The following is a 27,741-nucleotide window of genomic DNA, read 5'->3' on the forward strand; positions in this document are numbered from 1 at the left end:
TTGGTTAGAACTAAAAGGTTTTAGGTCTTCTCCTTAACTGATAGCCAACCAGAATATTCAACTCAACAAAATATTACAAATCCTGAGTATTCCAATCAAATGTTACTAACTAAATGTTACTAATTGGGACATTTTCTGAGTCATTTACTATGCCACAACAGCAAATGCTATAAAGCTTCTCATAAAGATGACTAAAATTAACTAAAACAAAAGGATAGAGATCCTACTCTTAATTACACATAGCTGCACGATGTCTTTTGCTCCAACAGTGGTGCAGTGTGCAGTTGAAACAGCCAGAATTCCCAAATACTTTAACTCGTAAGAATAACAATGAAAATATCCTGAGCAAAACACAGAAGTTTATTTCATTTAGCGTATAAGCAAGCAGAGAAAATATTCAAACCCCAGGGTTAATAATTAGGTAAGACAATTGAAATCATGGAAAAGACAAACAAAAGATTTTTTTCCAGAATTAATTTTATAAGGCTCAATGTTCCAAAACTGGAACATTTTACAGTTTAACAAAATCAAAATTTTTGAGAAAGTAGACAGATGGCCTGGCAGATCAAGCTGCTTTTTACATGTACTTTTGAAAGAAATATCAAGTCCAAACTTGTGCACCATTTTTAACCATAAACTGAGATTAGTATTCTTTTTTTTTTTTTAAAGATTTTATTTATTAATTTGATAGAGAGAGATCACAAGTAGACGGAGAGGCAGCCAGAGAGAGAGAGAGAGAGGGAAGCAGGCTCTCTGCTGAGCAGAGAGCCCGATGCGGGACTCGATCCCAGGACTCTGAGATCATGACCTGAGCCGAAGGCAGCGGCTTAACCCACTGAGCCACCCAGGCGCCCCTGAGATTGGTATTCTTAACTGTGTTATTTGATGGCAAGAATTTAGTCATGTATTAAAGCCAGTTAATAGGGTGCTGAACTCAGGGCACCTGGGTGGCGCAATGGGTTAAGGCTTTGGCTCGGGTCATGGTCTCAGGGTTCTGGGATCGAGCCCCGCATGGGGCTCTCTGCTCAGCGGGGAGCCTGCTTCCCCTTCTCTCTCTGCCTACTTGTGCTGTCTCTCTCTGTCAAATAAACAAATAAATCTTTAAAAACAATAGTGAGCTGAACTCAAGACCATTATTTTATCCTTTTCTGCAAGGAAATACAAAACTGCACCATTAATATCACAATATAACCATCTGAAATATGAATCCACTTACAAGGTCTCCAGGTTATCTAGTCCATCGAAACAGTGCTGACCCAAATTTTTAATTTTATTGTTATGAAGATGTCTATGGAAAAAAAAAAAAACATTGAAATGACTTTTACATCACCCAATAGCAACCATTATAATGTTTTATGCATCTAAATTGGCTTTTAAAGGAACCATGTAGCCAAACATTTCAACCCTTGACTAATGGACAAGAAATTGCACATCTCTTGATATATGCTGCACGACTCAGATTCACTGAACACAGAAAGGATCTCTCATGGAAAAATGGTATGCACACTGAAGATTCTTTAATGTTTACCCATATCAGAAGAAAAGCTCTAATGAGCCTTTCATCATATGAAGTGAAATTTTGGTGAGCTCCCCCTGTGGAGGTGGGGGAACCAGCATGGAGGGGAGTGCATCACCTTACTCCTCTGAAGGTGAGTAACAGATTTTAAAAGAAATGCCATTTTTTAATGTCCAAGTTTTCAAAGATTAAAAACACAGAGAATCATATATTCTTTGAACAGACAAGTTGATCAAAACATGAAGTATCACTGAAGCTTATTTTCTGTGAGTGCCTGAAAACAATGCCACTTCTTTTAACACTGAATACCTTGCTGGTATTGTCTAAGTATTTGCTGAATGTCCCAATTTCTTCTTATGATTACAAACGGCCACATAGTTTAGAAAGATTCAACAGTTATCAGATTTAATTTTTTAATTATCCTACCTTGTATTTTAAAAAATCGCACTTAATTTTGTCAAAAAAAAAAAAAGGCAACTCCCCTCAAATATCTCTTCAGAAGTATAATCAAAAGTGACATACCTTTATAATAATTTGTCACAAGAAATCTGCCTTTGCCCCCCAAGTTCACACAAATACATGGTATTTAAGGGGACAGATACTTACAGAACTACCAGGCTCGAAAGATTGGTAAATGCATAGTCAGGGATGCTTGAGATTTTGTTGAGAGCCAAGGTCAATGCCTGCAGAGTGGGCAGATTGCTGAGGGGATGCACGGGCACTTCCGTCAAGCTGTTGTCATCTAGCCACAGATGTCGTAACTGAGCAAGCCCCTCAAAACTGTCCTCAGGGACTGAGGTAATATGGTTAGCATCTAAACGCCTGACAGAAACAGAAACAACCATGTTCAAAAACGAATTCTGGAAGAATGAGCCAAGTCACAGACAACTCGCAGTTTTCAAAACAGAAAGGAGTTACAAAAATGACCAGAGTCATGGCATTCCTTATTTCTTCAATTTCTCTAGAAAGTCTCATAAACTCTAACAACTTTTCTAAGACCATAGTATGGAAGTCCCTTCTTTCCCTTCCCACATAACAAAGGAATGAATGCAAATCTCAATCTCTCCAGAATCTCTGGCTAAGAATAACTTTATAGCAAAATGATGTCTGTTTTTTTTTTAAAAGAAAACTCTCAGAAACTTAAAGCTAGAATTTTATATTTCAGAATCTATGTAAATCAAAAGTAGAAAAAAAGAGAAGAAACTAAGCTGAGTAAATAAGCTACTGTCCTTAAAATTTTACATCACAACTAATATCTGATATTAAATTTAACTGCTATTTTGACTTGGAACCAAAAGGGGAAAAAATAAGGAAATATTTACCCCCAAAAAATATTCACAGCAAATTATTAACAATGCTTATTACCACCAGGCATGTTAAAACTATAGGTGTCATGTACTGATCAAATAACCTTCTCTTCTTCTCTTAGCACTAAGTTCAAAATTAACAGTTACTAAGAAAAGGACAAACTGTCCACAAGAAAAATTAAACAGCCACTCTGATCAATGTCATTGTGGCCTTAGGGCTTCTTTTAATTTTTCTCCAAATTCTGGAGTCGAAGACATCTTGCTAATAGGATTATTCAAACTTAAAATTTAAGTCCCCATCTAAAAACCTGGAAAATTATGTCCGAAGTGTTACTGTCGGCACAATCAGGCATAATTAAGGGAACAATCACTTTTTGACACAGAGGCACCCTGATATTAATAAGATGAAGGACAGTATGCACCAGGCAAATCACAACTGTTTGCATGAATCCCTTGATGCTCTATCTTCACTACTTAAATTCATACCTTCCAGGCATGAACCTCTTTGGTGAAAATCAGGGAACACACAAAAAAAGAAAAGTCAAAATGACAGCATATTTTTAAAGACATGGATTTTGGCAGCTGTCGAGTTTAGGAATTTCTGACTTTTAGAGGGGAGCTTATGCCTCCTGTTGCCTTATACTGCTCTGGCTTCGGGCCATCATTGCCCCTTTCCCCTCCAGGCAAATGCTGAGCCCTGTGCCCAACCACCTGCTCCAGCCTCAGATTAGCAGGGGTTAGAGATCCTTGGTCCTGGTGAGGGTCCAATAGTAGCTTCTTTTTGATAAAGTTGAGATAAGCACTAAAGAGGACAGCACAGGAAACTGAGCAGCTAACTTAAGAATCCATTTGGGAAAAGACATTTTTTAAGGCTCTTTATTCCTTAGATTCTCTAATACCGACCCCTGAGAAGAGATAGGCATCCTTCATTTTATAAAGACGGCAAAGTCCTGGATATGGAGCTGCTTAGGAGATTTGCTTTAATGTGTGGAGTATTCTCTCTCTCTATCTTCTCTCTCTCTCTCAGTCTCGGTCTCTCTCTCTCTCTCTCTCTCTCTCTCACACACACACACACACACACACACACACACTTCACAACCTTGAGGAACTACCACTTAGGGAAAGAGAGACACTGGACCTATAATCAACCATATAATGTAACTAAATGGTTAATGCAGGGACACCTGGGTGGCTCAGTGGGTTAAGGCCTCTGCCGTAGGTCATGATCTCAGGGTCCTGAGATCGAGCCCCACATCAGGCTCTCTGCTCAGCAGAAAGGAGCCTGCTTTCTTCTCTCTCTGCCTGCCTTTCTGCCTACTTGTGATTTCTGTCAAATAAATAAATAAAATCTTTTTTAAAAAAGTTAAAAAAATGGTTAATGCAATTAAAGTTTACTTGCAGTTGATTTAATTATCTGCAATTTATTCAACACATCTAAGTGAGTATCTGAGTATCTGAGTATCTTGTTAGGCACAAAAGATAAAAATGGTGAACACCTACATGAGGAGGCCTGTCCTCATGAGACTGACATTCTAATGGAGAATGACCCCCAATATAATACACTTTAAAAGTGATTATGGAGTGCTTAAGTGCTATGAAATAAACAGGGTCCTGGGGTAAAGACTAATAGGGACTAAGGGAGAAGGGTAGCTACTTAAAATGCACTGGTCAGGAAAACCATTTCTAAGAAGGTGCTATTCAAACTGAAATCCAGAGGGCAGAGACTCAGCAGAAATGGTCCAAGCAACTCCCAGAAGATCAGAGTGATCAGAACACAGGAGGGAGGGTGGAGGGTCTGGGGAGCCAAAGCTGGGGATGCAAACAGGGACCAAGTTATATAGACCCTGTAGGCCAGGCAAGGGTTTGGGGTTGTATCTTAATTGTACAAATTGAAGTCCCTTTCCAATTTCTCAGCATTAGAGCACTTCAAAAGTGTAAATTGCTTATTTGATCATATTGATGATGATGTGCATTCATATTCACCAAAAATAATGAGCGAGGCTTGCCTACATATGCACACAACACTCTACCGAAATTAACCCCTCTATAAAAGTGTTTCATTAAGATGTGGTAAAACACTATAAGAAAAGCTATCCGTACCTTTTTAGCATAATTTCAGTATTACATACACCATTTATGCTCCTGCAGAATTCTGTACCATGTACCATCGTAGAAAAGAGATGGCCTTAGCTTAGGGCAAGATATCCAAGCAAGTTTTGGGTTAAGCCGGTAATTAAACTACCTACTATGCAAAATAGTAATACAACAATAAACACACAGACGCAATTTCCTCTGTGCTAAAAATTTCCCCAAATCGTAAAGTCACACATAAGTAAGAGATCAAAAGGAAGAACTCTGGTAAAAATGAGACACTTAAATAAGAAGCTAAATGAGCCAAAGCATTTGTGGTGACTCAGGGGTTAATCCTTAACCTCAGTTCACATGCAGATGTTGGGGGGCACACTCATAAATGTAGACTTTGCCTTACACCAAGATGAATGTTTCACAGAGAAACAGTCTTAGAATTATGGCTTTGTACCAATGACCTGAATACTTAATATTCACCCTAACTAAGAGACCAAGACAATACTATCACTGATTCAGTAGATGCATGAATAGAATCAGATATCTCACATGTGGGGAAATAACAAGGACTTGTGTAACATATTCTACACTTGAAACTCCATCTGGCAAGACAGAACTACTACTTTAAGTGTACTTTTGTTGTTAATACGATGTTAACATCGTATTGACTGAATTCCCTTACTACTTTTGTCTTTAAAATGTGCTTCTATTCCTATTCTCAAAAGACTGTTTTATATCTTACTGAAACTCACATACTTTTTATTCTCGCATTAAATGAAATTACAATAACAAATAATTCCATATGCATATTTTACTGAAGAATGTCTGTTACCAACATCTATCTACTTGGTGTAATCAAAAGCTTTCCCCTTTTCTCTCTACTTCTAACTTACTAATGTATATATTACAGTGTTACATTTTGTTACCAGTTTCAAGTATAAATTTATTACAATAATACTTTATTGTGGAAAACCTAGGAAATTGAGTCTTTGAAATCCTCCTTTACCATTCAATAGAAGTGTGATCTAATTTAAGGGGAAAAGAATGCACTGGAGCAAATTCTGACATGTCATTTTAATAGCCTGTTCAGATAACGCCTTAGCCATTTTCATGGCTTTGTGAAAGGCTATCACGCTACCTTTGTACTCACTCTGACAATTCACTTTCAGATTTTATAGTTATCCTCATACACTTGCATCAAACTACTTCTGGTCAATTTCAACTCCCCCAAACGAACTTTGCTCCTTCTGAGCACTACTTCAGAACCACAAGGAAATCTTTCATGTAATTCAGGTCTGAAGATCAGATTCGCAAACTGAACTCAAGGGGCGATAAGACTGTTTTCACCATGACAGAATTTCAATTGTATCTAACTTGACTGCTACACCCACTATGCAAACAAACCCATGTACATTTCCTTCTAAGTAAAACAGGCCGACACTTAGCTCCTTGTGTTTCTGATGCAGATAAAAACATCCCAATGCCTTTAAAAAAAAATAGTTGGCTTTGACTCCTCTCTACCCCACCCCCATCCCAATTTTGGAGATAATTTAAACTATGCAATTCACTCAATGAGTGATAAGCACATGCTTTTTAAAAATATTATTTCAGAGGGAGAAACCTACTGTGAAAAACACCTCAAATCATCTAAATTATCAGTAAATGTCATGTGGACATTAATGTGCTTATTGACCACGATCTGTCTTCAATCAATCTTCATGGTTTTTCTGTTCTAAAACTCAAAGATTTTAGCTTTGTCTTTTTCAGCCTTCTAACTAAACAAAGGACTATTTTGATCATTTAGTTTGGGGAACAAGAACAACGCCATATGAAGTTCCTTAAGTAACACAAGAAAATGACTATTTAAAATGTTTAATGAGGGACGCCTGGGTGGCTCAGTTGGTTAAGCAGCTGCCTTCGCTCAGGTCATGATCCCAGCGTCCTGGGATCGAGCCCCACATCGGGCTCCTTGCTCGGCGGGGAGCCTGCTTCTCCCTCTGCCTCTGCCTGCCACTCTGTCTGCCTGTGCTCGCTCTCTCTCTCTCTCTCTCTCTGACAAAAAAAAAAAAAAAAAAGTTTAATGAATCTGGCTCTGAGGGAGGTAAGATGGCTTCCTCCCTGTACATCTGTCCAAGCTCAGAAAGTGTGTAAGGGTGACACAGTCACATGTCTGGAAAGGAACTCATTCCAATTGATTCACTGAGGGAGTCTACTCAGAGTCTACTCAGAGTCTCCTCAAATAGTTACGGCAAATAACAAACCCTATGTCCCACAACTTGGCATTGTGGCAAAATTAGCTATTTAATATATTTCTTACCTTAAATTAAACTTCTTTTTAAACTAGAACTTCTGAGTGGGATCAGTCAGTTAAACGGCTGCCTTTGGCTCAGGTCATGATCCCAGAGTCTCAGGATAGAGCCCTGTGTCTGGCTCCCCACTCAGCAGAAAGCCTGCTTTTCCCTCTGCCCCTGACCTTGCTCATTGCTCTCTCTCTCTCTCTCAAATAAATAATAATTTTTTAAAAAATAAAAATAAAAAAAACCTAGAAATTAAATGAATGCCTCAGATACTCTTTATGACATTAGATACATTTCTAACGTTTAACCTTTACAGTGTATAATATGCTTTATAGTACGTATTTTTTAAAGATTTACTTATATTTGAGAGAGAATGAGAGCGCACGCAAGTAGGGGCAGAGGGAAAAGGGAAGAGAGAATCTCCAGCAGACTCCATGCTGAGCAGAGAGCCTAGGGCTCAATCTCATGACCTAAGCCAAAATAAAAAGTCAGATGCCCAATCAACTGAGCCATCCAGGTACCCCTTTATTGGTACATATTTATTTTATTTTCATATTAACTAGGAGATTATCTAATCTAAATGAAAAGCTAACCTAATTTCCAGATATGTGTTTTGGATGCAGTTAAAAAATGGTTTTATATCAGTAAGCAGAGACAAGCAGCTCAATCATTTTCAATCAAGTCTTCTGCTGTAGGTGTTTCCTACAAAAGCATACATTTAAAAGTTATTTCAGGGGCGCCTGGGTGGCCCAGTCGTTAAGCATCTGCCTTAGGCTCAGGTCATGATCCCAAGGTCCTAGGATGGAGCCCTGCATCTGGCTCCCTGCTCGACTGGAAGCCTGCTTCTCTCTCTCCTACTCCCTCTGCCTGTGTTCCCTCTCTTGCTGTGTCTCTCTCTGTCAAATAAATGGATAAAATCTTAAAAAATTAAATAAATAAAAATAAAGTTATTTCAAAAGGCAATAAAAAGAAAAACATATGGGACAGGTTAGTAGATTACTCAACTATATGATATGATTAAAACCTAATTTTGTTAACCCAGAACATATACATGTGCTATCTATTAAAATTTTTTATTCAGAGTGATTCTCAAAACTTCCATACACATGAGAACTTCCTGGAGAAGTTTTTTTAAAAATACAGCTTGCTAGATCTTACCTTTAAAGAGAAAATACCAACACTTCCAAGATACGGCTTAGGGGTCTGCATTGCAGGTGGTCAAAGGGCCACACTTTGACCAACCACACCTTCCTCCCACTGTATTTGCAATTAGGCCAAACAGTGTGCATTGGTATTTGTTATTCTAGGAGAATGACAAACTAACCAAGTTCTTTGTTTCAAAGAATACTTTTTTAAAAAAAGGTAAAATAAGATAAAGAATATTTTTCTATTACTATCAGACATTCCCATCACCTGGTTATGTAAACTGGGTAAACTAAGAATCAAAAGAAAGCACTGATAAAATATATCATTATTACTATTAGTAGATTCCACAAATGTTTCTTGAACACCTAGGACATGTCAGATATTGTTACAAGTGCTTTTCACAGATTGACACATCTTCACATACGGCAAGCAATGAGCGTGCTGCCGTATGGAGAATTTTAAATAACTTGCACTACCTCACACAGCTAGTTTAAGTGGCAAAGCGGGGATCCCAAACCAGACAAGCCGGATAAATAAGCTAGCAGCTTTTCTTAATCTGGCCAAAAGGCAAATTGTAAAAACCACACGCATCAGTTCAGTGCTTCTCGTTGGATCTTCCAGTCCCAAAGATGAGAAAAACTAAAGTTGTAGCCCTAACACCACCAGTTTATAACATTCATTCTAGTCATTAACAAATATGTTTATTTAATATAAAAATTCATTGTTTCTTCAAAAGCTTCCATGGATTTTTCATGGTTCTGGTGATACCACTGCTGCCTACCTGATCCACCACCGGAGCGGGAAGGGAGGTATATGAGTGTGTGCATCAAAACAGTGGAAGCATGGGGCACCTGGGTGGCTCAGTGGGTTAAGCCTCTGCCTTTGGCTCTGGTCAGGATCTCAGGGTCCTGGGATCGAGGCCTGCATTGGGCTCTCTGCTCAGAGCGGAGCCTGCTTCTCTCTCTCTCTCTCTCTCTCTCTCTGCCTGCCTTTCTGCCTACTTGTGATTTCTCTCTCTGTCAAATAAATAAATAAAACTTAAAAAAAAACATCAACAAAAACAACAGTGGAAGCAGTGACCACTGTCCTCCAGGTTCATATACATACATGCATACACACTCACACACACACACACACACACCCCCAGGAAAGAATGTAAAAAAGAACAAAGTGAAGTGCTATACGAAAAAGCTTTTGGAGCACTTGGGTGTCTCATTTGGTTGAGTGTCTGACTCTTGGCTTCAGCTCAGGTCGTGAGACTCAGCGCCGTGTAGGGCTCTAGTCTCAGTAGAGAGTCTGCTTGGGCTTCTTTCTCTTTCTCTCCTTCTGTCACTACCCCTCCCCCTGCTCACTCTCACTCGCCCTCTCACTCTCTCTTCCTAAAATATATAAATCTTAAAAAAAAAAAATTTTGAAATTAATAAAAACCAAGCTTTTGAGCATGGTAAAAACCCAGAACTGAAAACTTGAACACTCCACATAAAACCAAACTCTCCTCAAAAAGAAAAACTTGGGAAGAAGGCAATACAAGAGACTAAGCTACCACCCCCAATGTGACTTCAAGGTCCACAGATGAGAAATTATAATCAATTTGGTCTGATTATCATTACACCTAAAACAGAAGCCTCTCTGTAACTGTGACCATCATGGCGTAAGACTCTAGGACTTCTGTACACATAACTGGTTCTAAAGAGGTGAAGACAACCTGCCATAGAAGCTTCTGGAATCATAACTAGCCGTGTATGCTTGTAACTTTTCTCCCAGCGTCTGAGATAAGAGAGGAAGTAAACTGAACCACTTCATTCTCTCTCACCGAAGGACGTTTTGGTAATAGCTCCTACTCATCTCCAATTTTATCCCAGGTGAGAGGATAAATCTTCCCTTTTCCTGGGATTCCAGTTCTTCACACATTTAGCAGCCAGAGTGGTCTACTCGTGATTTAGGACACAGAAAACCAAAAAGCTACTTACAAAGACTGCAAAGCACTCAGTCCTCGAATGGCTTCACTGGGAACTGTTTTCAACTGATTGTTTTGCAGGGTTCTGGAAGGAAATTTTTGGTTAGTGAATAACAGGCAATTGTCACTATTCTTTCCTAGAAAAATTCAGAACGTTTTTACCCCAAAAATATTTCCAATGGCATGAAAGGGGGAGAGATCAAGGTGGAGAGCACCCAAGGAAGGAAAACTGCAAAAAAGCCAGAAGCATTTGCTATGGATTCAGAAATGAAACCTGAGCTGCTATCCCCAAGCCATCTCTTAACACAGACCTACTGGTAATACACATTTCCAGGGGTGTTTCACTCTTAGGAATTAAAGCACCCTAATTAATGTTTGTCACCGTAGAGACTGTTAATATTAATTAGGAAGCATAACAAGTTAACTGAGAGATACAACAAGCAAACCTATTGGAATCCCTAGTGCCTTTTCAAATTTGAACAAAGCAGAGCCCAGGAATATGGACCTTGGGTCAAGCCAATTTTTCCAAGAAGACAGCGATCCTGAGCTCTTAGGGAGCAGCAGACATGTCCTCAGTGAATGGTGGGCCAGAGCCGAAAAAAGAGCTTTTGAACGGTCTAACAGAGAAGAGAGGCATAGACCAGTACCAAAAATGAAGTATTTATTATTTCTGCCTAAAGCCATTTCTAATCATATTAATAAAATGACTGCTTGACATGAGTCATAACCACAGAATGGCATGGCAAAAGCCACATATAATTCCCCGAACCAGGGGTCACTTGCGGAGGGTTACCCAGCAAGCTAGTGGCAGAAATGGGGCTGGTAGTGAGTTCACCTGTTCCCCAACCTGCCCAACCCCTAACCACTGCCAGGAATTTATTTCCTGGTCCCTCACAGACTCTGTAAATGATAGGCATCTTAATTCCTTTTAGCTTTAAAACGATTTTAACATTTTGAGTTTTTGTAAGCCTTTTTTTTTCCCCTTTAGGGTCAGCTAATTCAAAGTTCTTACAGCTATACAATAAGTAGAAACAAAACTCTACTAGTAAAGTTTAAATATGATTTTGATTCAATCCATTAGCCCCACAAAAAAGCCTAATACATTCAACTGTAATGCAGTGAAGGTCAGAACACCTATTATTTAGAGTTTTAACTTTTGTTATCTAGACCCAAGGTTGCCTAAATCAACCCTCGCCTCCCACACTACCCATTGGCCACTCCTTAAATCTTTTAATCCTGAACTAAAAGAAACTGTGCTTACCCTAGCTCCAAGCATGTTGACTATGCAAAAAGAAAATACACAGCCAGCTGCGGAACTCTAAAATTGCATTACTTACAGAACTTTGAGTTCTTTCAACCCAGACAAGGCCTTGGGGTGGATAAAAGAAAGGTCGTTGCCAGCCAATCGTCTAGGGAAAAAAGTAGCAAGAAAAAAAATAGTAATTCAGGCTCTTAAAAATTCAGAACTCACAATAAACTAATCTGTGATTAAAGCTCTATGTTAAACATTTTTCAAGTCTATCTGACATTAAACATGGACTTAAACCTTTGCTAAAGCGATCCCAAGGTTCTTCCAATGAGATAAATGTCTCTAGAATTTTTTTTAAACTCCCAATACAATAATTCAAACAGGCACATTTTTATTCTGGTGAGGTCAAGCAAGCCAAAACACATTAAACCAAATTAAGTTTGCTATTCATGGTCACTCTCTGCAGCTTGCAGTGTTTTCCAAGTGCCTCATAAATACAGACCACTGGTCAGCAGGCAGGAGTGTTTATACAGATCAGAGCAAACCAGTCTGTTTAGGAGGAATGCCTTCTGGAGGCAAGTCAGCCTGTTATCTCTCCATTACCAAGGGCCGCATTTTCTGTGCAAAAGGGAAGCAAAAAGTGAAAGTCACTGTAATCGTAAATTTCCAAGCAAAGGCATGTATGTGCATATACACACACATATATATGTGTACACACACACACACACACACACACACACACACATATGGTTTTGGTGGGTTTTTTTTAAGACGTTTTCCTTAAGAAATTTTAAAGTGACACATTTAACTGGGAGTCAGAGTGAGGAAAGGATAAGAACTCTTTGGGTCCTTTGTAAGAAGATCTCTGAGCCCACAATTTCTACTGAGCCCCACTTTCCTTCCCCTTTTCCCAGGCGCACAGAAATGGGAGAAAAAGTTAAACAGGACTTTAGGGAGAAGAAGCAGGGAGTAAGGCAGCAACTCATGTAAGTAACTTACAAACAGGAGAACTGAAGGAAGGTTTCCAAGCACTGACTTAGAAATGAGAGCTGTGTGCCCACATGTTAAACACAGGACTGTCCCAGTTTCCTGGTTTCACCAGGGGTACGCTCTCCAACAAGACTGTGTATCTGTAATTTTTTTAATGCTCTCTCCCTCCCTGTTTCTTAGGATCACATAGTCATCAAGTCATATTAATGCCTCCTTTAAAGGTTCTATTTTCAAACCTTTCTCTTCTCTCTGCAAGCACGCTACACCCCTGAGCTGTATTCATCAACTCACTCATTCACTAGAGAGTTTCATTCATTAACAAATATGAGTGTCTACTAAGTGCCAGGCCTAGGACGTCCTCTTCTCAGACCTCTGCCCCACCCCCACTTTCTTAACTGACTGAGCCACCCAGGCACCCTGCCTCTGGCACCCCTACTTTCTAATATGTTCCTCTTATATACCCTGATTTTAGGAACACAAAGAAAGCTCCTTCATTTGAAGTCACTGAGGTCTCAAACTCTACCTTTTAGATGCATTATTTTCTCTGGAACTCTTTGTCCTAGTTAAAATGCAAATAGCCCTGGAAAGGACAAAGTTTGATCCTCGCCTCCTCGTATTAACATAGAAATGTGCCCTGAAGGTGTGTATTGGGCAGGAGTGACGGGTTGCAGGTGAAGAACCAGAGGACTCAGAAACCAAGAGTGCGTACATAAAATTATTTCTTCCATTGCAGGATCTAGTGCTATTTTCTCGGGCAACACCATAGGTGTAACACAGGGTTCATGCCCCTCAATGAAATGTCTTCTAAAAAGCCTTCTTGCCACACGCTTTGATCTCATAAGGCACCCAGCACTTTTAAGACGTCCCAAAATCCAGCCTCAAAATAGCTTACTTTGTACCACCAGTCTCTTGGCCTTTTACCTCCTAGGACGCACCTGATGTAAAATGAGGGATTGGAAAAGACAGTTCTAATACCTCCTATTTCTCCTAGCAATCCTCTAGGTTCTAGAATAGTCCGCATCACCCCTTGTCTTTAAATGCTTTACCTCACAACCTCACCTTTACTCCCTGAAAACCCAACTCCAGCTTTATTTCCCATGAAGACTTCAGTTCTCATGAACACATCTCGTGTGTAAATTCCGAGAACTCGTAATTAAACACAGGCTCTATTCTATAGGTTGTTTCTGGCACATTAGTCTTGTGGGTCAAGTACAAAGAGTGTCCAGAGCAGGGCGTGCATCTCAGACTTCTGTGACTACCCACCAACATGTCAACTCATTAGTCAGGAACTATTTTCTCAGAATTTCCCCCTCGAAAATGCTTGCCATTCCAATACCATAGCATCCCAGAGTCTACCTTAGAGCAGGCTCAGTGTGAGCTTTGTCAGGGGACTTTCTATGTCTCAGATCCACTAATTAATAATGCTCAGACTTTCTATGTCTCAGATCCACTAATTAATAATATTCCATCAGTAATGCTGAAGGCTGAAACAGAATGTTTAAAAGATCACATTTTTAAAAAGCAAATTAAAAAAAAAAAAGTCAAATTGTACCATAAGGGGCAATAAATAGCCTTCTTCCCTCCTAGGGCTGCAAGCAATGAGATGACTATGACTACTCCTCCACGTTATCTGAAAGATGTGCCTTAAAGTCTGGGGGGCCTGGCTGGTTCAGTCAGTACAGCATGTGATTCTCTATCTCGGGGTTATAAATTCAAGGCCCATGATGGGTATAGAGATTACTCAAAAATAAAATCTTTTAAAAAGGGGAGGGGGGCACTTGGCTGGCTCAGTTGGAAGGGCAAGCAACTCTTGATCTCAGGGTTGTAAGTTTGAGCCCCACATTGGATGCAGAGATTACTTAAAAATAAAATCTTTTAAAAAAGAAGGATTAAAAAAAAAGCTCAGGTCTACTAAAAGACAAAACTATTACAGAGTGAAGTTGTTGTAGGAGTCTGTCTTTCTTTCTTTCTTTCTTTCTTTCTTTCTTTCTTTCTTTTTAAATTTGTCAGAGAGAGAGAAAACACAAGCAGGAGGGAGTGGCAGGCAGAAGGAGAAGCAAGAAGCCCAATGTAGTAGTGACCTAAGCTGAAGGCAGACATTTAGACCAACTGAGCCACCCAGGCGTCCTCTGTCATAGGATTCTTAATTTTTTGCCTCTACTATTAGTTTTAATGTCCCCATATCTATCGGTTTTCCTTGAGGAGTTCAATCTATTATACTAGGGATCATGAAAGAGTATTTTACAAAATAACAAAGGAAGTGGCAAAATGCAGAGCACCTGATTACCTGTACTTGTCAACAGAAGAGAGTATTGAACCACATTAGCCAGGATACAGATTTCCAAAAATCTCTGCCCCCTTTGAAGCCAAGGGAAAACTGAAGCAACCTAACTTCAGAAAGTATCCTCTTATCATTAATAGAAATGACCAACTGAGCTCTCTGTATGTGGCTTCTTCTGAAATTACAAGCCCACTATCTAGAGAAACAAACACTTGGGGATGTAGCACATGGCAATGATGGAGAGCAAGAGGGCACACTACCGTGCACTGCTGTGATTATTTTGTTGCTCACTAGAATACATACCCTGTGGAGCCTTTAGGAATGTTATCAACCCAGGCTCGCCATGCTGCTGTGTTCATGAATAAAAAATACAACAGCTTAGAAAAGGCTCTACAGATCCAGCAATCACATGCCCCAAAGTCTCATCCTATTTTGCAGCTTTCATGAGCCAGTATCTCTTATAGGAGACGCTGGGGATGCTTCACATCCAAAACCTCAGATCCGGAAGACAGCAAAGTGAATAAGGAACAGGGTTAGGGACAGAGTCCCAAAAACTCGGAAAGAAAAGAAACCTATGTAACAAGCCCACAGTAATAGCAGGCACCAAGATACATGGTTTATAGACATTCTTCCATCTTAATCATCTCATTGCTACAGTCCCACTTCTCTGAGCTCCTGAGGGGCTGGGCGCCGCGGCATAAGTCACGCCGATGGGAAGTGGAGTAGCCAGCATTCCAGTTCTTGCCTGGCTAGCTTCAGTGCTTATATTCACGTCAGTGGCTCCAGTGTGTCACCAAGAGGTTGGGAAATAATTCCCAGAGACGTGGAACAGAGTGGACTTGGGCTAGAGGCTCGTTCTGAGTATCAACAGCTCTCTACCAGTGCATTCCAGCTCCCAATCAGGGACTCTGGCATTAGGAGCTCAGAACTGCAACTGTGGAGGAAATCCCAACAGACCAACAGTGCCATCCTTCCCATAGCCAAAGACGACCAGTGGGAAAGGGGGTAAGAACGGGATGCCTGAGTGCGCCCAGGGTGAGAGCAGGCCCTAAACTCACTGGGACTTTATTTAGGACGTAGAGTATTCTTGGTTGTGCTTCTTTAAATGCACCACTCATGGAAAAAGAGGTGGCTGGTCCTGAGGAAGAGTCCACAGTCTCCCTCTACTAGCAAAGACCAGCCACTTCCCACTCCATACCCGGGTTAGTCTGTGCCTGATCCAGCAGTTTTCTCAATGTCTCACTTCATGAGGACATACTGGCTGGCCCCAGAAAACCTTTTTAATTTGCTAAATGAGGATATATGGATATCTACTATTACTACTCCTCCAATGGCTGTGAGGACCTAAGGGGCAAATAATCATTAGTGTAAGAACAGAAAGGTGATGATGTTCGATTTTCTGCGTGCTAGGGGTATAAGTCCCAGGCATCACTTCTTTTCCTTCTGTACCCTGTAGCTCCTGTCTCCAAAGACCAAGAGCCTCCTTGCTCGGTTTCAACCCATTCACTCTTTGACTCTTTCTGCTGTCACCTGACTCTAAGCCCTCAATTCCCCTCCACCATCCACTGGCTTACTGCCATGAACCTGCCCAAGACTCCTGCCTCAACCACTTAATTATAATACTGTGAGAGCTAAATCTTCAAAAAGCACAACTCTGAGAATTTTCCCAAAGGCTTTTTTTTCCCCTGCTGACTTAGCTGGAACTTCATTATGGGTCCTCCCTTCCTTTCTTACCTGATTCTGCAAAGTTGCCTGTGTCCTACCGTTTAGCACACCGGGCTTTTCCACCTCTGACTCTTTGGTCACACTTCCTTCGCCTGAAATACCCTGACTCCAGTCTCTGCCAAGTGAAACATTACTCATCATTACTGTCCAAGTTGGATACTACTATGAATATGAAACCATCACGGTATCAGCTTCCTTTGATTCCACTGGTACTTAGACAAAGCTCTCACCAGGCACCTCTTCTTTTGCTTCTCGTTACTAGAAACTTGTCATACCTCCTTAAGTTGTATTATATGTCCCTCATGGGCAGGGACCTAATCATACTCATTTTGTACTCTCTTGCATGGGACCTTATGTGTAGCAGACACTCTGTATTTGCTGTAATGCCTCTGCTAAGCCCCGGTAGGAGTCTGGATTTCACTGCTTCTTAAAGAGTGGGGAAAGCTTACTGTTTACCTTCTCTCTTCTGCATGTTTTCTGCTCTTGCTTCATTTCTGTTCCCCTACTACCCTTCACTCTCCTGACAAGAAAGAACTACTGGGCTAGCTCTTAATGTGCTATGGCAACAATTTTCTTTCTTAACATCTGCTGGGAGTACGCTTTCTTAGGGAAGGGTGGGGGTTGGACCTTAAACACGGGAACACCAATCCACTGGTCAACAGTATTATCTCAACACACTCTGAGTTGCGCACATGATCACACAAAATTAAAACAAGTCTAGCAGGACTTCAAATGGGGACACAGTCTACCTCAAGGCAACTCCTATTTATTCTGCTTGTTACAACAGTCTCAGAAGCAGAAAAAGTCTGGGAGGGGAGAGACAGACAGAGGGTGGAGAGGGAAAGAGCAAGCCATTAGACTTCCGCTCTCCCACTGGATCTGGAACCCTTCCAGGAAACAGGATACAAGTGGCTCAGTGTGTAATGTCATTATGAATCTGTTTTGTGCACATTTATTATTCATAAGGTCCAAGGTTTCACATTAGCAGCTCTTTCCAGGGGAAGCTAGAGTTTTCAATTATATCCTCTCTTCCTAATGCATATGCTACATCATATTTTCAATCTGCTGTCTGTCCCAGAAGGGGGAAGCAGGAACAGCGCTGGTTAAATGGGCACTGGCCAGTGGTGGGTATGAACAAGTAGGCCACATTTCAGTGTGTAATCTGCACCAGAGGCTTCATGCTTTCATGAAATGTGCTGAATTAGACTGGGATTTCCTCACTTGGGAAGCAATTTAAAGAAAGGAGAGAGGCAAGTGTGGAACAGATAATAAAACAGTTGGTGTTATTTCTCTAAGAAAGGCCTGGATTTAGGTTTCTTCTGGCCTATTACAGAAATTTCACTGTAGCCATTTGGCTGGAATTCCGGCCAAGAACCAGTGGACTAAGGTCTGCAATCTACACACAGACTAGACATAGGCACCCAGCCGGGAGGAGGGCAGACGAGGCCTCAGGAGCTTGCAGCAGCTGTCGTGAGGAGCCTGGCGTGGAGAAAGCGAGAAAGCGGGAGCTAAAGCAACTGCCGCAGTCGGGCCCAGGCCGGAAGCACGCGTGCACACAATAGAGAGCTGTGCTCGAGGCCATTTCTCTACCACACTACAGAGAGGTTGGGGAATAGAGGACAAAGGCCCCCACCCATTTGTGCACCTACCTTCCCTTTTCAGAAGCGGTTACCAGTTGGGCTAGCACTATGCTATTGTCAAGTTCCGGCAGAAGAGTACTTGGTGCACCCCCCTTCCCTTTTGAGCTATATTCATCGACCCCTTCCGCAGGGTCTCCTCTCCTCCCTCACCACTTCCTTCTGTACCTATGTTTCTCCATCCCACAGATGAAGCTGCACATAGGAACTGCCAGACGACCCCCAATTACATCCAGGCTGCCTCTCCTGCAATGCCATGAAATTCTGTCCAGCGGGTGGGTCAGCACAGTGTCACGCTGCCTGCAAAGTACAACAGACACAAGCACGGGCCCAGGACACCGCCTCCAGAGAAGGCATTTCTCGTTCAAGACTGAACCGAGCAAGAATGGCCACAGGAAAGTGTCTAACAGGAGGTGTGAGAGGCCTCCTCTTAATAAATGTAATTTGAAATCCACAGGTTCTAATATGTTGCAACACATGACTCTAATAAAAGTCCCCGAGCATGTATTTATTTACATGTTAAGGCCCTACTGTGTGGTTGGAACTCTACTGCCTCCTGTGAAAAATAAAGACCTCAAGAGGTGCACTGGTTTCCACTGATGGATATTTAGGATCAATATATATTGACAAAAAGTTGGGACGCCCAGGTGGCTCAGTTGGTTGAGTGTCCAACTCTTGGTCTGGGCTCAGGTCATGGTCTCAGGGTCATGAGCTTGTGCCCATGTTGGGCTCTGGGCTCAGTGGGGACTCTGTTTGGGAGTCTCTCCCTTTCCCTTCCCCTCTGCCCCTCCTATGTGCATGCACTCTCTCTCTCTAAAATAAATACATAAATCTTTAGAAATATATGTACATATATTGACAAAAAGTAACATTACTGGAGCACCTCTTCATTTTTATTATCCTACTCTACTGGTCCTCATTATCACCATCTTCCTGTTGTTTTTTTAAATAGAACAAAGTGCCTATGTTTCTTTCATGCCTTGTCCAAGGTCCTATACCACAGCTAAATAACATAAATCCTAGAAATAAATCAAGGTAAATAAGTAAAATAATGTAAATTGCAGAAACAAAGCAATGTTGCTTTGTGTATTTTCTATGAATGGCTTTAAGGGAAACAAAGGATGTAGTTATTCTCTTAGTAAATACAAGGGGTAACAACTAAATAGCCTGCCTTGGACATTCTTCCTATCAAGGTTAAATAAACTTCATCTGACAGTGTTTTACTCACCCTATTTCTTCACATATCAGGAAGTCTTATATCTTCATTATAACTTTTATGGAAGTGCACATTAAAATGGAATGTTTAAAGAACATGCATGTATTAAGAACCCTTATTAGAGAAATTCCCAAGGTTTTTAAAGTAGATTTCCCTCAGAGAAGAGGAAAATTATTTCATATATTTACTTGAATATACCTACATGTATCATAGGTAAAGCAATAAAACCCTGGCAATGGTTACATTTCCTGAGAGAATTATCTTGACAACTTCTGGCAATAAACACACACAATATCCACTCATATGAGGAACTATGTTATAGCTTTTAAAAAGTTTTACAACTCACATCTACCAGCAAATATTGACTTTCGACTACAGGCCAAGCACCATAGGTTTGGCAAGGTAAGTACTGAGTTTTCCCAAGACACTTCTCATTTCATTTCTTTTAAATAAGGATAATTCATTAAACATAAAACTTTAATGGAATTTAGTTTTAATGTAGTCTGATAGAGTTTCTGACTGCAATCAATTCAAAATAAGAAGAAATCCTTTGTCTTAACATTCCTCCCTCAATTTCAAGCTCAAAATTGTGGTTACCTTCACCAGGTCATATGGAAGGGTATGACAACAGGACCCAGCCTTAGGGAAAAGTCAGAGGAGCTGGAGAGACAAGTGCACATTGACATACCTTGAGCACAAAATAACAGGGCACTCAAGCCAGCACTTCGTGGAGAGGAGCACAGAAAGTGCAAGAGGAACTTGGAAAAGAAAGACCAGGGAAGGCTTCTGTTGGCAGAAAGGGCTCAAAGTGGATCCGTATGAGAAGGGTAAGATATGAAGAGAAGAGAGAGGAACAACGCATATCAAATACTGATTCATGCCTTCCTGGCAGAGCCCTTGGTTGTTCAAGTATCATTTCCTTCACATGACACAGTTCCATGAGTAAATCATGATTGGTTTTAACCAATCATACTGACCCCATTCTGGTGACTTGGTTTAGGGCTAGACCTGTGAGCCCAGCTCTGGTTAAAGGAAGTCTGCAGGGGTTTCTTGGAAAGGTAGCTTTCTTCCTAAACGGGGATTCAATAGAAGGGTAACTCTCTTCTCTTTCTGGGTGCTAGCATGTCTAAATATACTATGTGAAGTGACTGAAACCATGGTGCTACCCTTAACGGAGGAGCGGAGTAGGAAGACAGAAAGTGAATTCTTGAAGATGTGACCTAACTCCATTAACCAACCCTACAAGAGTTCTACCACATGTAGGTCTTCACATCAGGCAAGATAATACACTCCCTTATTGTTGAAGCTACTTTGAATTGAATTTGTTTCTTACACCCAAAAGTACTTTAATTAATTGTCCAATCAATAACCTTTCTTCCCTTCTTACCTGTTAACAAAACTATGATTTTGGTCTAGACAACAATAAGCTCAGTTCAAAAGCCATACTTCCCAGCATCCCACTGTTAAGTGTACCCATGTGACCAAGTTCTAGTCAGTGAGATGTGTGAGCAGAAGTATTATATGGGAGGCTTAAGATGGTTTCTGGAAGCTGACCACTGGGAAAGACCCACCTCCTTCTTTCTGCCTTCATCTTTCCTGTTGTTAAGAACTGGGTCAGGATGGCTACAGCTTATGTAGACAATTATTTTATGATCTTGACATGGTAGCTATAGAATGAGAAGTGCAGAGTATCAGATCCTACAGTCCTGCTGACTTTGTGACATACCACAGTAGTTCCCTAGATATGTGTGTATTTGTGTGTGTGTGTGTGTGTGTGTGTGTGTGTGCGTGTGCACCTTACACGTTTAAGCCATTGTTGTTTGAGATGATGGGTGCTTACTTTTTCCTTTTATATTTCTACCTTATCTTTCTAGGCTTCCATATTTTAAAAATCAAGTATCCATTAATTTTATGATCATTTTCTTAATAAATTAAGTGTATCTGCCATACAGACTTTTTAGCACCTCCAACATGATCTTCTTTGATATAAACACATAGTCCTAACTAAGAGGTAGTGAAAATTAAATTATGTTAGTAGGAAGTCAAATACATGTTCACTTACTTGAAATCACTACTATTTTTAGTCAAATGACAAATAATTAGCTTTGATTAAAATACATAAATAGACCAGCAAACTGTGGTTTCAGTTGCTTTTCTACACTTTCGGAATCCCACAAACCTTTTAACAATGAACTGCTTGATTTGCCTACTTGATTTCCCCTCATCCCCTATAAAGTCCTGACTTCTCAAACCCAAGATTTGAGTACACCCCATGTTTCATCACCTCTACTTTTAAACTGTAAAAACTGCAAAGCACTACAAGACAAAGTTACAGAACCCGTTGCTTCCACTATAAATTAATAATACTTAGGCTTTAACTGAGACCCTTCTATATTCTTCATTGGTCCTTTGTTCATTTCTGATTGGCCCAATTAAACATCTCCTACAACATGTGTAGTTACGAGACTCTAATGTGCTGAAACAACTGTGGTTTCTTCCTTCCCCCTTCTACTTCCTTGCAGGGGGACTGTCCCACCTCAAGTAGTCCCAGTGGGTGGGGATGAATTCATAAGCCAGACTGGACCATGCCATCCCAAACAAAGTAACTAGTTCAAGAATAAGCACATGAAGTAGGTCTAGCTAACTTAAGTTCTCCTAGGAGTTTTCTGCTGAAAACAGTGAGGAAGACTTGAGATACTCATTGGATCTCAAGATGCAAAGACGTGCTTGGGACTACCAAAGGTCTACTTTTCCACCATATGGAGACAGGCTATTTGCAACAGGAAAGAATGAAGCCAAAACACAAAATTAGAGATAATCAAAGTTAAGAAATGAAGAGCATGAGAAAACTCTCATAACTTTTAAACCTTGAGATCGAGTACCATCTGAAGCCAACTCCACCTCTGGACTTTCTAGTTCCACATGAAACAATAAATCCTCTATTATGCCTCAGCTGGGTTTCTGTCTCTTAACCCTTGGGGACTCGTGTCAAATACAGTACATATTCCAAGCTTTAGCTACTCTCCCCAAACCAGAAACCTCCTATAGCAGTCCCCAAACGCACTTGATGCACTTCTTGACCCCAACGTCAATCTCACAACCTCACTGAAATGATTCTTTAAAAAACTTAAATTCAAGGCCTTTTCTCAGTATCTGGCCACAGGCACCTTTCTCTAGCCTGTCAATGTTGATCCTTCATTTCTTGTGAAAAATCTCTCCTCCCACAGCTCCTGGGGCACAGTTTTGCCCTAGTTCTCCTGCTTCTCTGGCAATTGGTTTTCTTCCCACACCCGGATTCAAGTGTTTCCCAAGGAGTTGTCTTTGGCTTCCTTCCCTTTTCTTTTGCCCTCTCTCTCTTGGCAAGCTCTTTCCATCTCATGTTTCCAGTAATCACCTTAAAATAAAAGACTCCCAAATATATACACATAGTACTCTAATTCTATAATCTATACTTCTGGGCTCCATGCCTATACTTCCAGGGACCCCATTCATATCTCATCTAAACTCTATATGTATATTCAAAACTAACAGCTTTTCTTCCAAACAATTTCTCTTTCTGTATTGTCTGTATGTCTGCATCTTTATCAAAGCACACCAGACTCCTGATAATCCCAAATGAAAGTGTTACAGATGTCATCCCCATCATCCTAGCTGAGGTGTCCTTTATTTATTTATTTATTTATTTATTTATTTATTTATTTTTAAGATTTTATTCATTCACTTGACAGAGAAAGACACAGAGAGAGAGGGAACACAAGCAGGAGGAGGGAGAGAGGGAGGAACGGGCCTCATGCTGAGCAGGAAGCCCGATGCGGGGCTCAATCCCAGGACCCTGGGATCATGACCTGAGCTGAAGGCAGATGCTTAAGAACTGAGCCACCCAGGAGCCCCTGAGACATCCTCTTGATTCTACTTCCATGTACTTTTTACAGAGGTTCCGGGCTCTCTCTTACTGCCTCTCAACTGCCCTAGTTCAGATTCTCATAATTCTCACCTGGACAATTGCCATCAGCGTCTTCATTTGTCCTCCTGCACTGTCTCAATCACAAACATCCTACTGTCTACTATGAGATTACCTTTACTGAAGCTCATATCTGGTCAAGTCATTTCTTAGCTCAAAACACTTCAATAGTCACTCAAAGGCTAAAACTCCTCATTTGTCTGCCAGGAAACAAGCACAAGACTGGGGCTTCAGTCTGGCCCCAAACCTCCTTTCTAGGTTTCTTTTCCATAACTTCCTTTCAGTAAATCAGCACTAGAACCGAACCAAACACCACATCATTCTGAACACCTGTACCAGTTTTTATATCTTTTCTCACACTCCTTCTTCCCCATCTCCTTATGAATTAACTCCTACCAACCCTCAAGACTCTCCAGAAATACTAACTCTTGGATGAGGTCTTCCCTAATATTTCTTAGTAAGTAGAACTTTCTTTCTCCTTTGAACTCTCCAAACTCTAATATACCACCCATTTGTCTTGAAGGCAAGGATCTCATTTAATTCAACACTGAACACAGTGCTCTACCTAACAAAAGTCTGTTGAGTTAGCAAATTGTTTTACAAGTCTTTCCCCATCCTCTCCACATCTACAGGGGCATACCCTGGGATGAAATCCAGGTCCATTAATGACATGCTATGTAACCTCAGACAAGTTACTTAACCTCTCTGAGGAAAACCTCAGCTCCTCACCAGGAAAATGGGACTGAATATGTAGTTCAACATTTTATGAATTAAAACAGAACAATGTCTATTTGGAGGGTGGGGGTCTACCCAATACATAGCAGGTTCAATTAGTACAAGCTCAAGCTCTCTTCCCATTTCTCTTTTTCCACCTTTACTCCTTGATCTGACAGCTTTCCAAATGACACATAGGAATTAACATGAACAACCATGTCTGTCAGTGAGCTCACTGTATAGTTTCCAACAGTAAAGGGAGTGATCTTTGCTACCAAATCATCCCAACAGAGCACTAGAAACTGGAGCAGGAGAATGCACCTAAGAACAGAGTATTTTTATTTTTATTTTTTAAAAGATTTTATTTATTTATTTGACAGAGAGATAGAGAGCACAAGTAGGCAGAGAGGCAGGCAGAGAGAGTGGGGGAAGCAGACTTCCTGCTGAGCAGAGAGCCCGATGCGGGGCTTCATCCCAGGACCCTGGATTATGACCTGAGCCGAAGGCAGAGGCTTAATCCACTGAGCCACCCAGGCACCCCAGAACAGAGAATTTTTAACTTTCAAACATCACCAGAGCAACTGAGAAACTCTTTTACATTCTGGAAAAAACAGTTTTTGAAACTTAAAATAAATTATCAAGACACAGCAACCACATACAACTTGTGGTTCTAGACTGTATGCTGGACCAGAATTTTATTTTTCTGTTGCTATAGAGAATTACCAATGGAACAGCTGTCAAATTTGAAAGAGAATTATAATCAGATGATAATATACATCAACAGTATTTTTTTTAATTTGGCAACTGTGAATATCTTTGTATTTAGAATTGCTGCAATATTTAGTGGTAAAGGGGAATTATGACTGCAACTTACTCTCAAATGATTCAGGGGGGAAATGTATATATATTTTAGATCTCCTATTGTGTGCATGCATGTGGAAAGAGAATATTAACACTTGGGGAATCTGACTAAATGGTATGTGTGAAAATTCTTTATGCTTACATTTCGTAAGCCTGAAATGTTATGTACATGTGTGCGCGTGTGTGTGTATGTGTGAATACCTGTTCTAGATTTAAGTATTGGCCAAATTAAACTATTTGGTTTTGACCCACTATTTGTATCTGATTTGAAATCTCCCTGTTCAAATTATTCACTAGTCCTCTTTTGCACTGTAATGCCTTAATTTAGAATTAACGTCCTACAGATGAGGAAAAAAGATGATGAGTAAGCTTGAATAGTACTCAGAGATCTAAATTTTACTTGAGCATTGTGAGTCTTCCAAAGTCAAAGTACATTTTGAAACAAATGGAATTACCCTCAACTGCTAGAATGTATTAAACAATAAACTGTATAAGTGCCAAAGCTGGCAATGGTTTCTACCTGCTATTGCAACATTTAAACTTGAAGTAACAGGGATGCCTGGGTGGCTCAGTTGGTTGGACGACTGCCTTCAGCTCAGGTCATGATCCCAGAGTCCCGGGATCGAGTCCCGCATCGGGCTCCCGGCTCCATGGGGAGTCTGCTTCTTCCTCTGACCTTCTCCTCGCTCATGCTCTCTCTCCCTGTCTCTCTCTCAAATAAATAAATAAAATCTTAAAAAAAAAAAACAACTCGAAGTAACATCCATGGACTTTTTTTGGTGGCAATTATGGAAAAGCAATTGGATACTCCCTCTATTGTTTCCAATTAAATCATTTTCACAACTCCACATTTCAGCCATTCCCCAAATGCCTATCAATACCCTGCAGGTCTCAAGGAAATCCAAAAGTGGTTGTACCAGCATCACATCAGACTAGATTCTGTGGATAATAAGTCAGTATTTCCTAAGAATTCTGGCTTTCCTTTGACATTGCTAACAGAAACCTATATTGACCCTTTCCAGCTTCCATCGCCAAGCAAAAGAACCTCTCTCTGAAATACTTCAAGAAAAAGAAACACTGCAATGTTTATGAGGATTGGTGAAATTTACCTCACTCTTGTGGACATAGCACTTTGGCCACAAAGCACTTTGACATAAATTATTCTGTTTTCCCTTCACAATACTACTGTGAGGAGTTACATGTTCAAGAGTAGGAAGCCAAGGTGCAAAAATCAAGACACTGTCCCAAATTTTCAGATGTTGTATGCATTGAATTGAACTTTTTTGTAAGAGAGATGTAGGGGAGAAATCAGTGAAGGGCATCCAGTCATTCAGGGCAAAAATCTAGTCAACTCCCTACTGCTCACCCTCATATCCAATTCAGCTCCTTCAGGATTAAGTCTAAACTGTTTAGCTTAAAAAGTCCCTTTATGATCTATCTGGCCTCATATTCTGATACTTCTCCATCTTTGAATATTTCAAATTTCTCTATATGTCATTAGGAATACCTGTTAGTAAGTGTGTTTTAACATTTCTGAAATGTCTACCTCTATGTCTTTGCACATGTTAAAAGGTTCTTTCTGGAGCACCCAACCTTACATGCATCTGGTAATTCCCAGAAGTCCTTTAAGACTCAGTTGAAGCTATTTTATTTTTAAGATTCTATTTATTTATTTGACAGAGAGAGATCACAAGCAGGCAGAGAGGCAGGCAGAGGGAGGGGGGGAAACAGACTCCCCACCCGAGCAGAGACCCCGATGTGGGGCCCGATCCCAGGACCCCAAGATCATAACCTGAGCCGAAGGCAGAGGCCCAACCCACTGAGCCACCTAGGCATCCCTGTTGAAGCTATTCTAGGAAGCCTTTCCCAAATCCTAGAATCTCAAGTAATATATCACTTTAGGCTTTCATTGACCTTACACACATGTCTCTCACAGTCTTCATCACACTGTACCAAGAGATAGTTCCATACCTTCCTCTAGACCCATGTTGTAAAACTGAGCTTTCTGCAGTGTTAGGAATGTTCTATTGTCTGTGCTGTCAAATACAATAGCCCCTAGGAACAGATGCTTACCAAGTACTTGAAAGATGGCTAGTTTTGCTGAGGAACTGGATTTTTTATTTAATTTTCATTATTTTAAATGTAAAACTAAAAAGCTACCTATGGCTAATGGCTCTAGTATTAGCACAGCAACAGGCAGACTGTCACTTCCAAGGACGAAGACCATACTTACCTGTCTCTGTACCCCTGGAAAGTACTACAGAACCTGGTACAGAGAAGGATCCAGTGTTTGTTGAAAAAAATAAGTAAATGTTTAAGTATCTATAAATACTTCTTATGTATTGCTGGGAAGTGATTCAACCCAATACTCCAAGCACTCTGGATCATCATATAAAATTTGGCCAACCCGGTCACATCTTGTAAAGTGCACCTCATTAACTATAATGGAAAAAAAAAAAAAAACCCAAAACCTCAGCAAATCATTCATTTCAACTCAGGGCACCTCAATTTCACAATCACTCTTAAATGACTTCCAGATGAGTTCTGGATAAATGGTTACAAGGTTTATGAACTATTACAATAGTCATGGCAGCATCATTTTGGAATGTCAAAATCAACTACAATGTTCTATTACAAAAGGAGGGGGGACTTTTTACCATGCTTTTATTAACATGGAAAAAAATTACTTTAAATGCCTGAAGTATTCCCAAAGTATTAAAGACTACTCTAAAGTATTCTTTAAATATACCCATCAGCTCTCCTAACTGAATTCATTTTTATTTTTTTTTTAAGATTTTA

At 40.4% G+C, this 27,741-nt stretch overlaps 1 protein-coding gene across 1 annotated transcript in view; it reads right to left on the reverse strand.

Moving 5' to 3' along the window:
• The window catches only part of LGR4 (leucine rich repeat containing G protein-coupled receptor 4), a 103,324-nt gene that overhangs the window by 16,317 nt on the left and 59,266 nt on the right, over positions 1–27,741 (reverse strand). The window contains exons 3-6 of the mRNA XM_032357668.1: positions 11,646–11,717; positions 10,322–10,393; positions 2,123–2,338; positions 1,217–1,288 (exon numbers count right to left, since the gene is read on the reverse strand). Of these exons, the coding sequence (XP_032213559.1) occupies positions 1,217–1,288; positions 2,123–2,338; positions 10,322–10,393; positions 11,646–11,717 (432 nt within the window). The remainder of the gene's footprint in view (positions 1–1,216; positions 1,289–2,122; positions 2,339–10,321; positions 10,394–11,645; positions 11,718–27,741) is intronic.

Source organism: Mustela erminea, chromosome 9, assembly GCF_009829155.1.
Source record: "Mustela erminea isolate mMusErm1 chromosome 9, mMusErm1.Pri, whole genome shotgun sequence".
Lineage (NCBI taxonomy): Eukaryota > Metazoa > Chordata > Mammalia > Carnivora > Mustelidae > Mustela > Mustela erminea.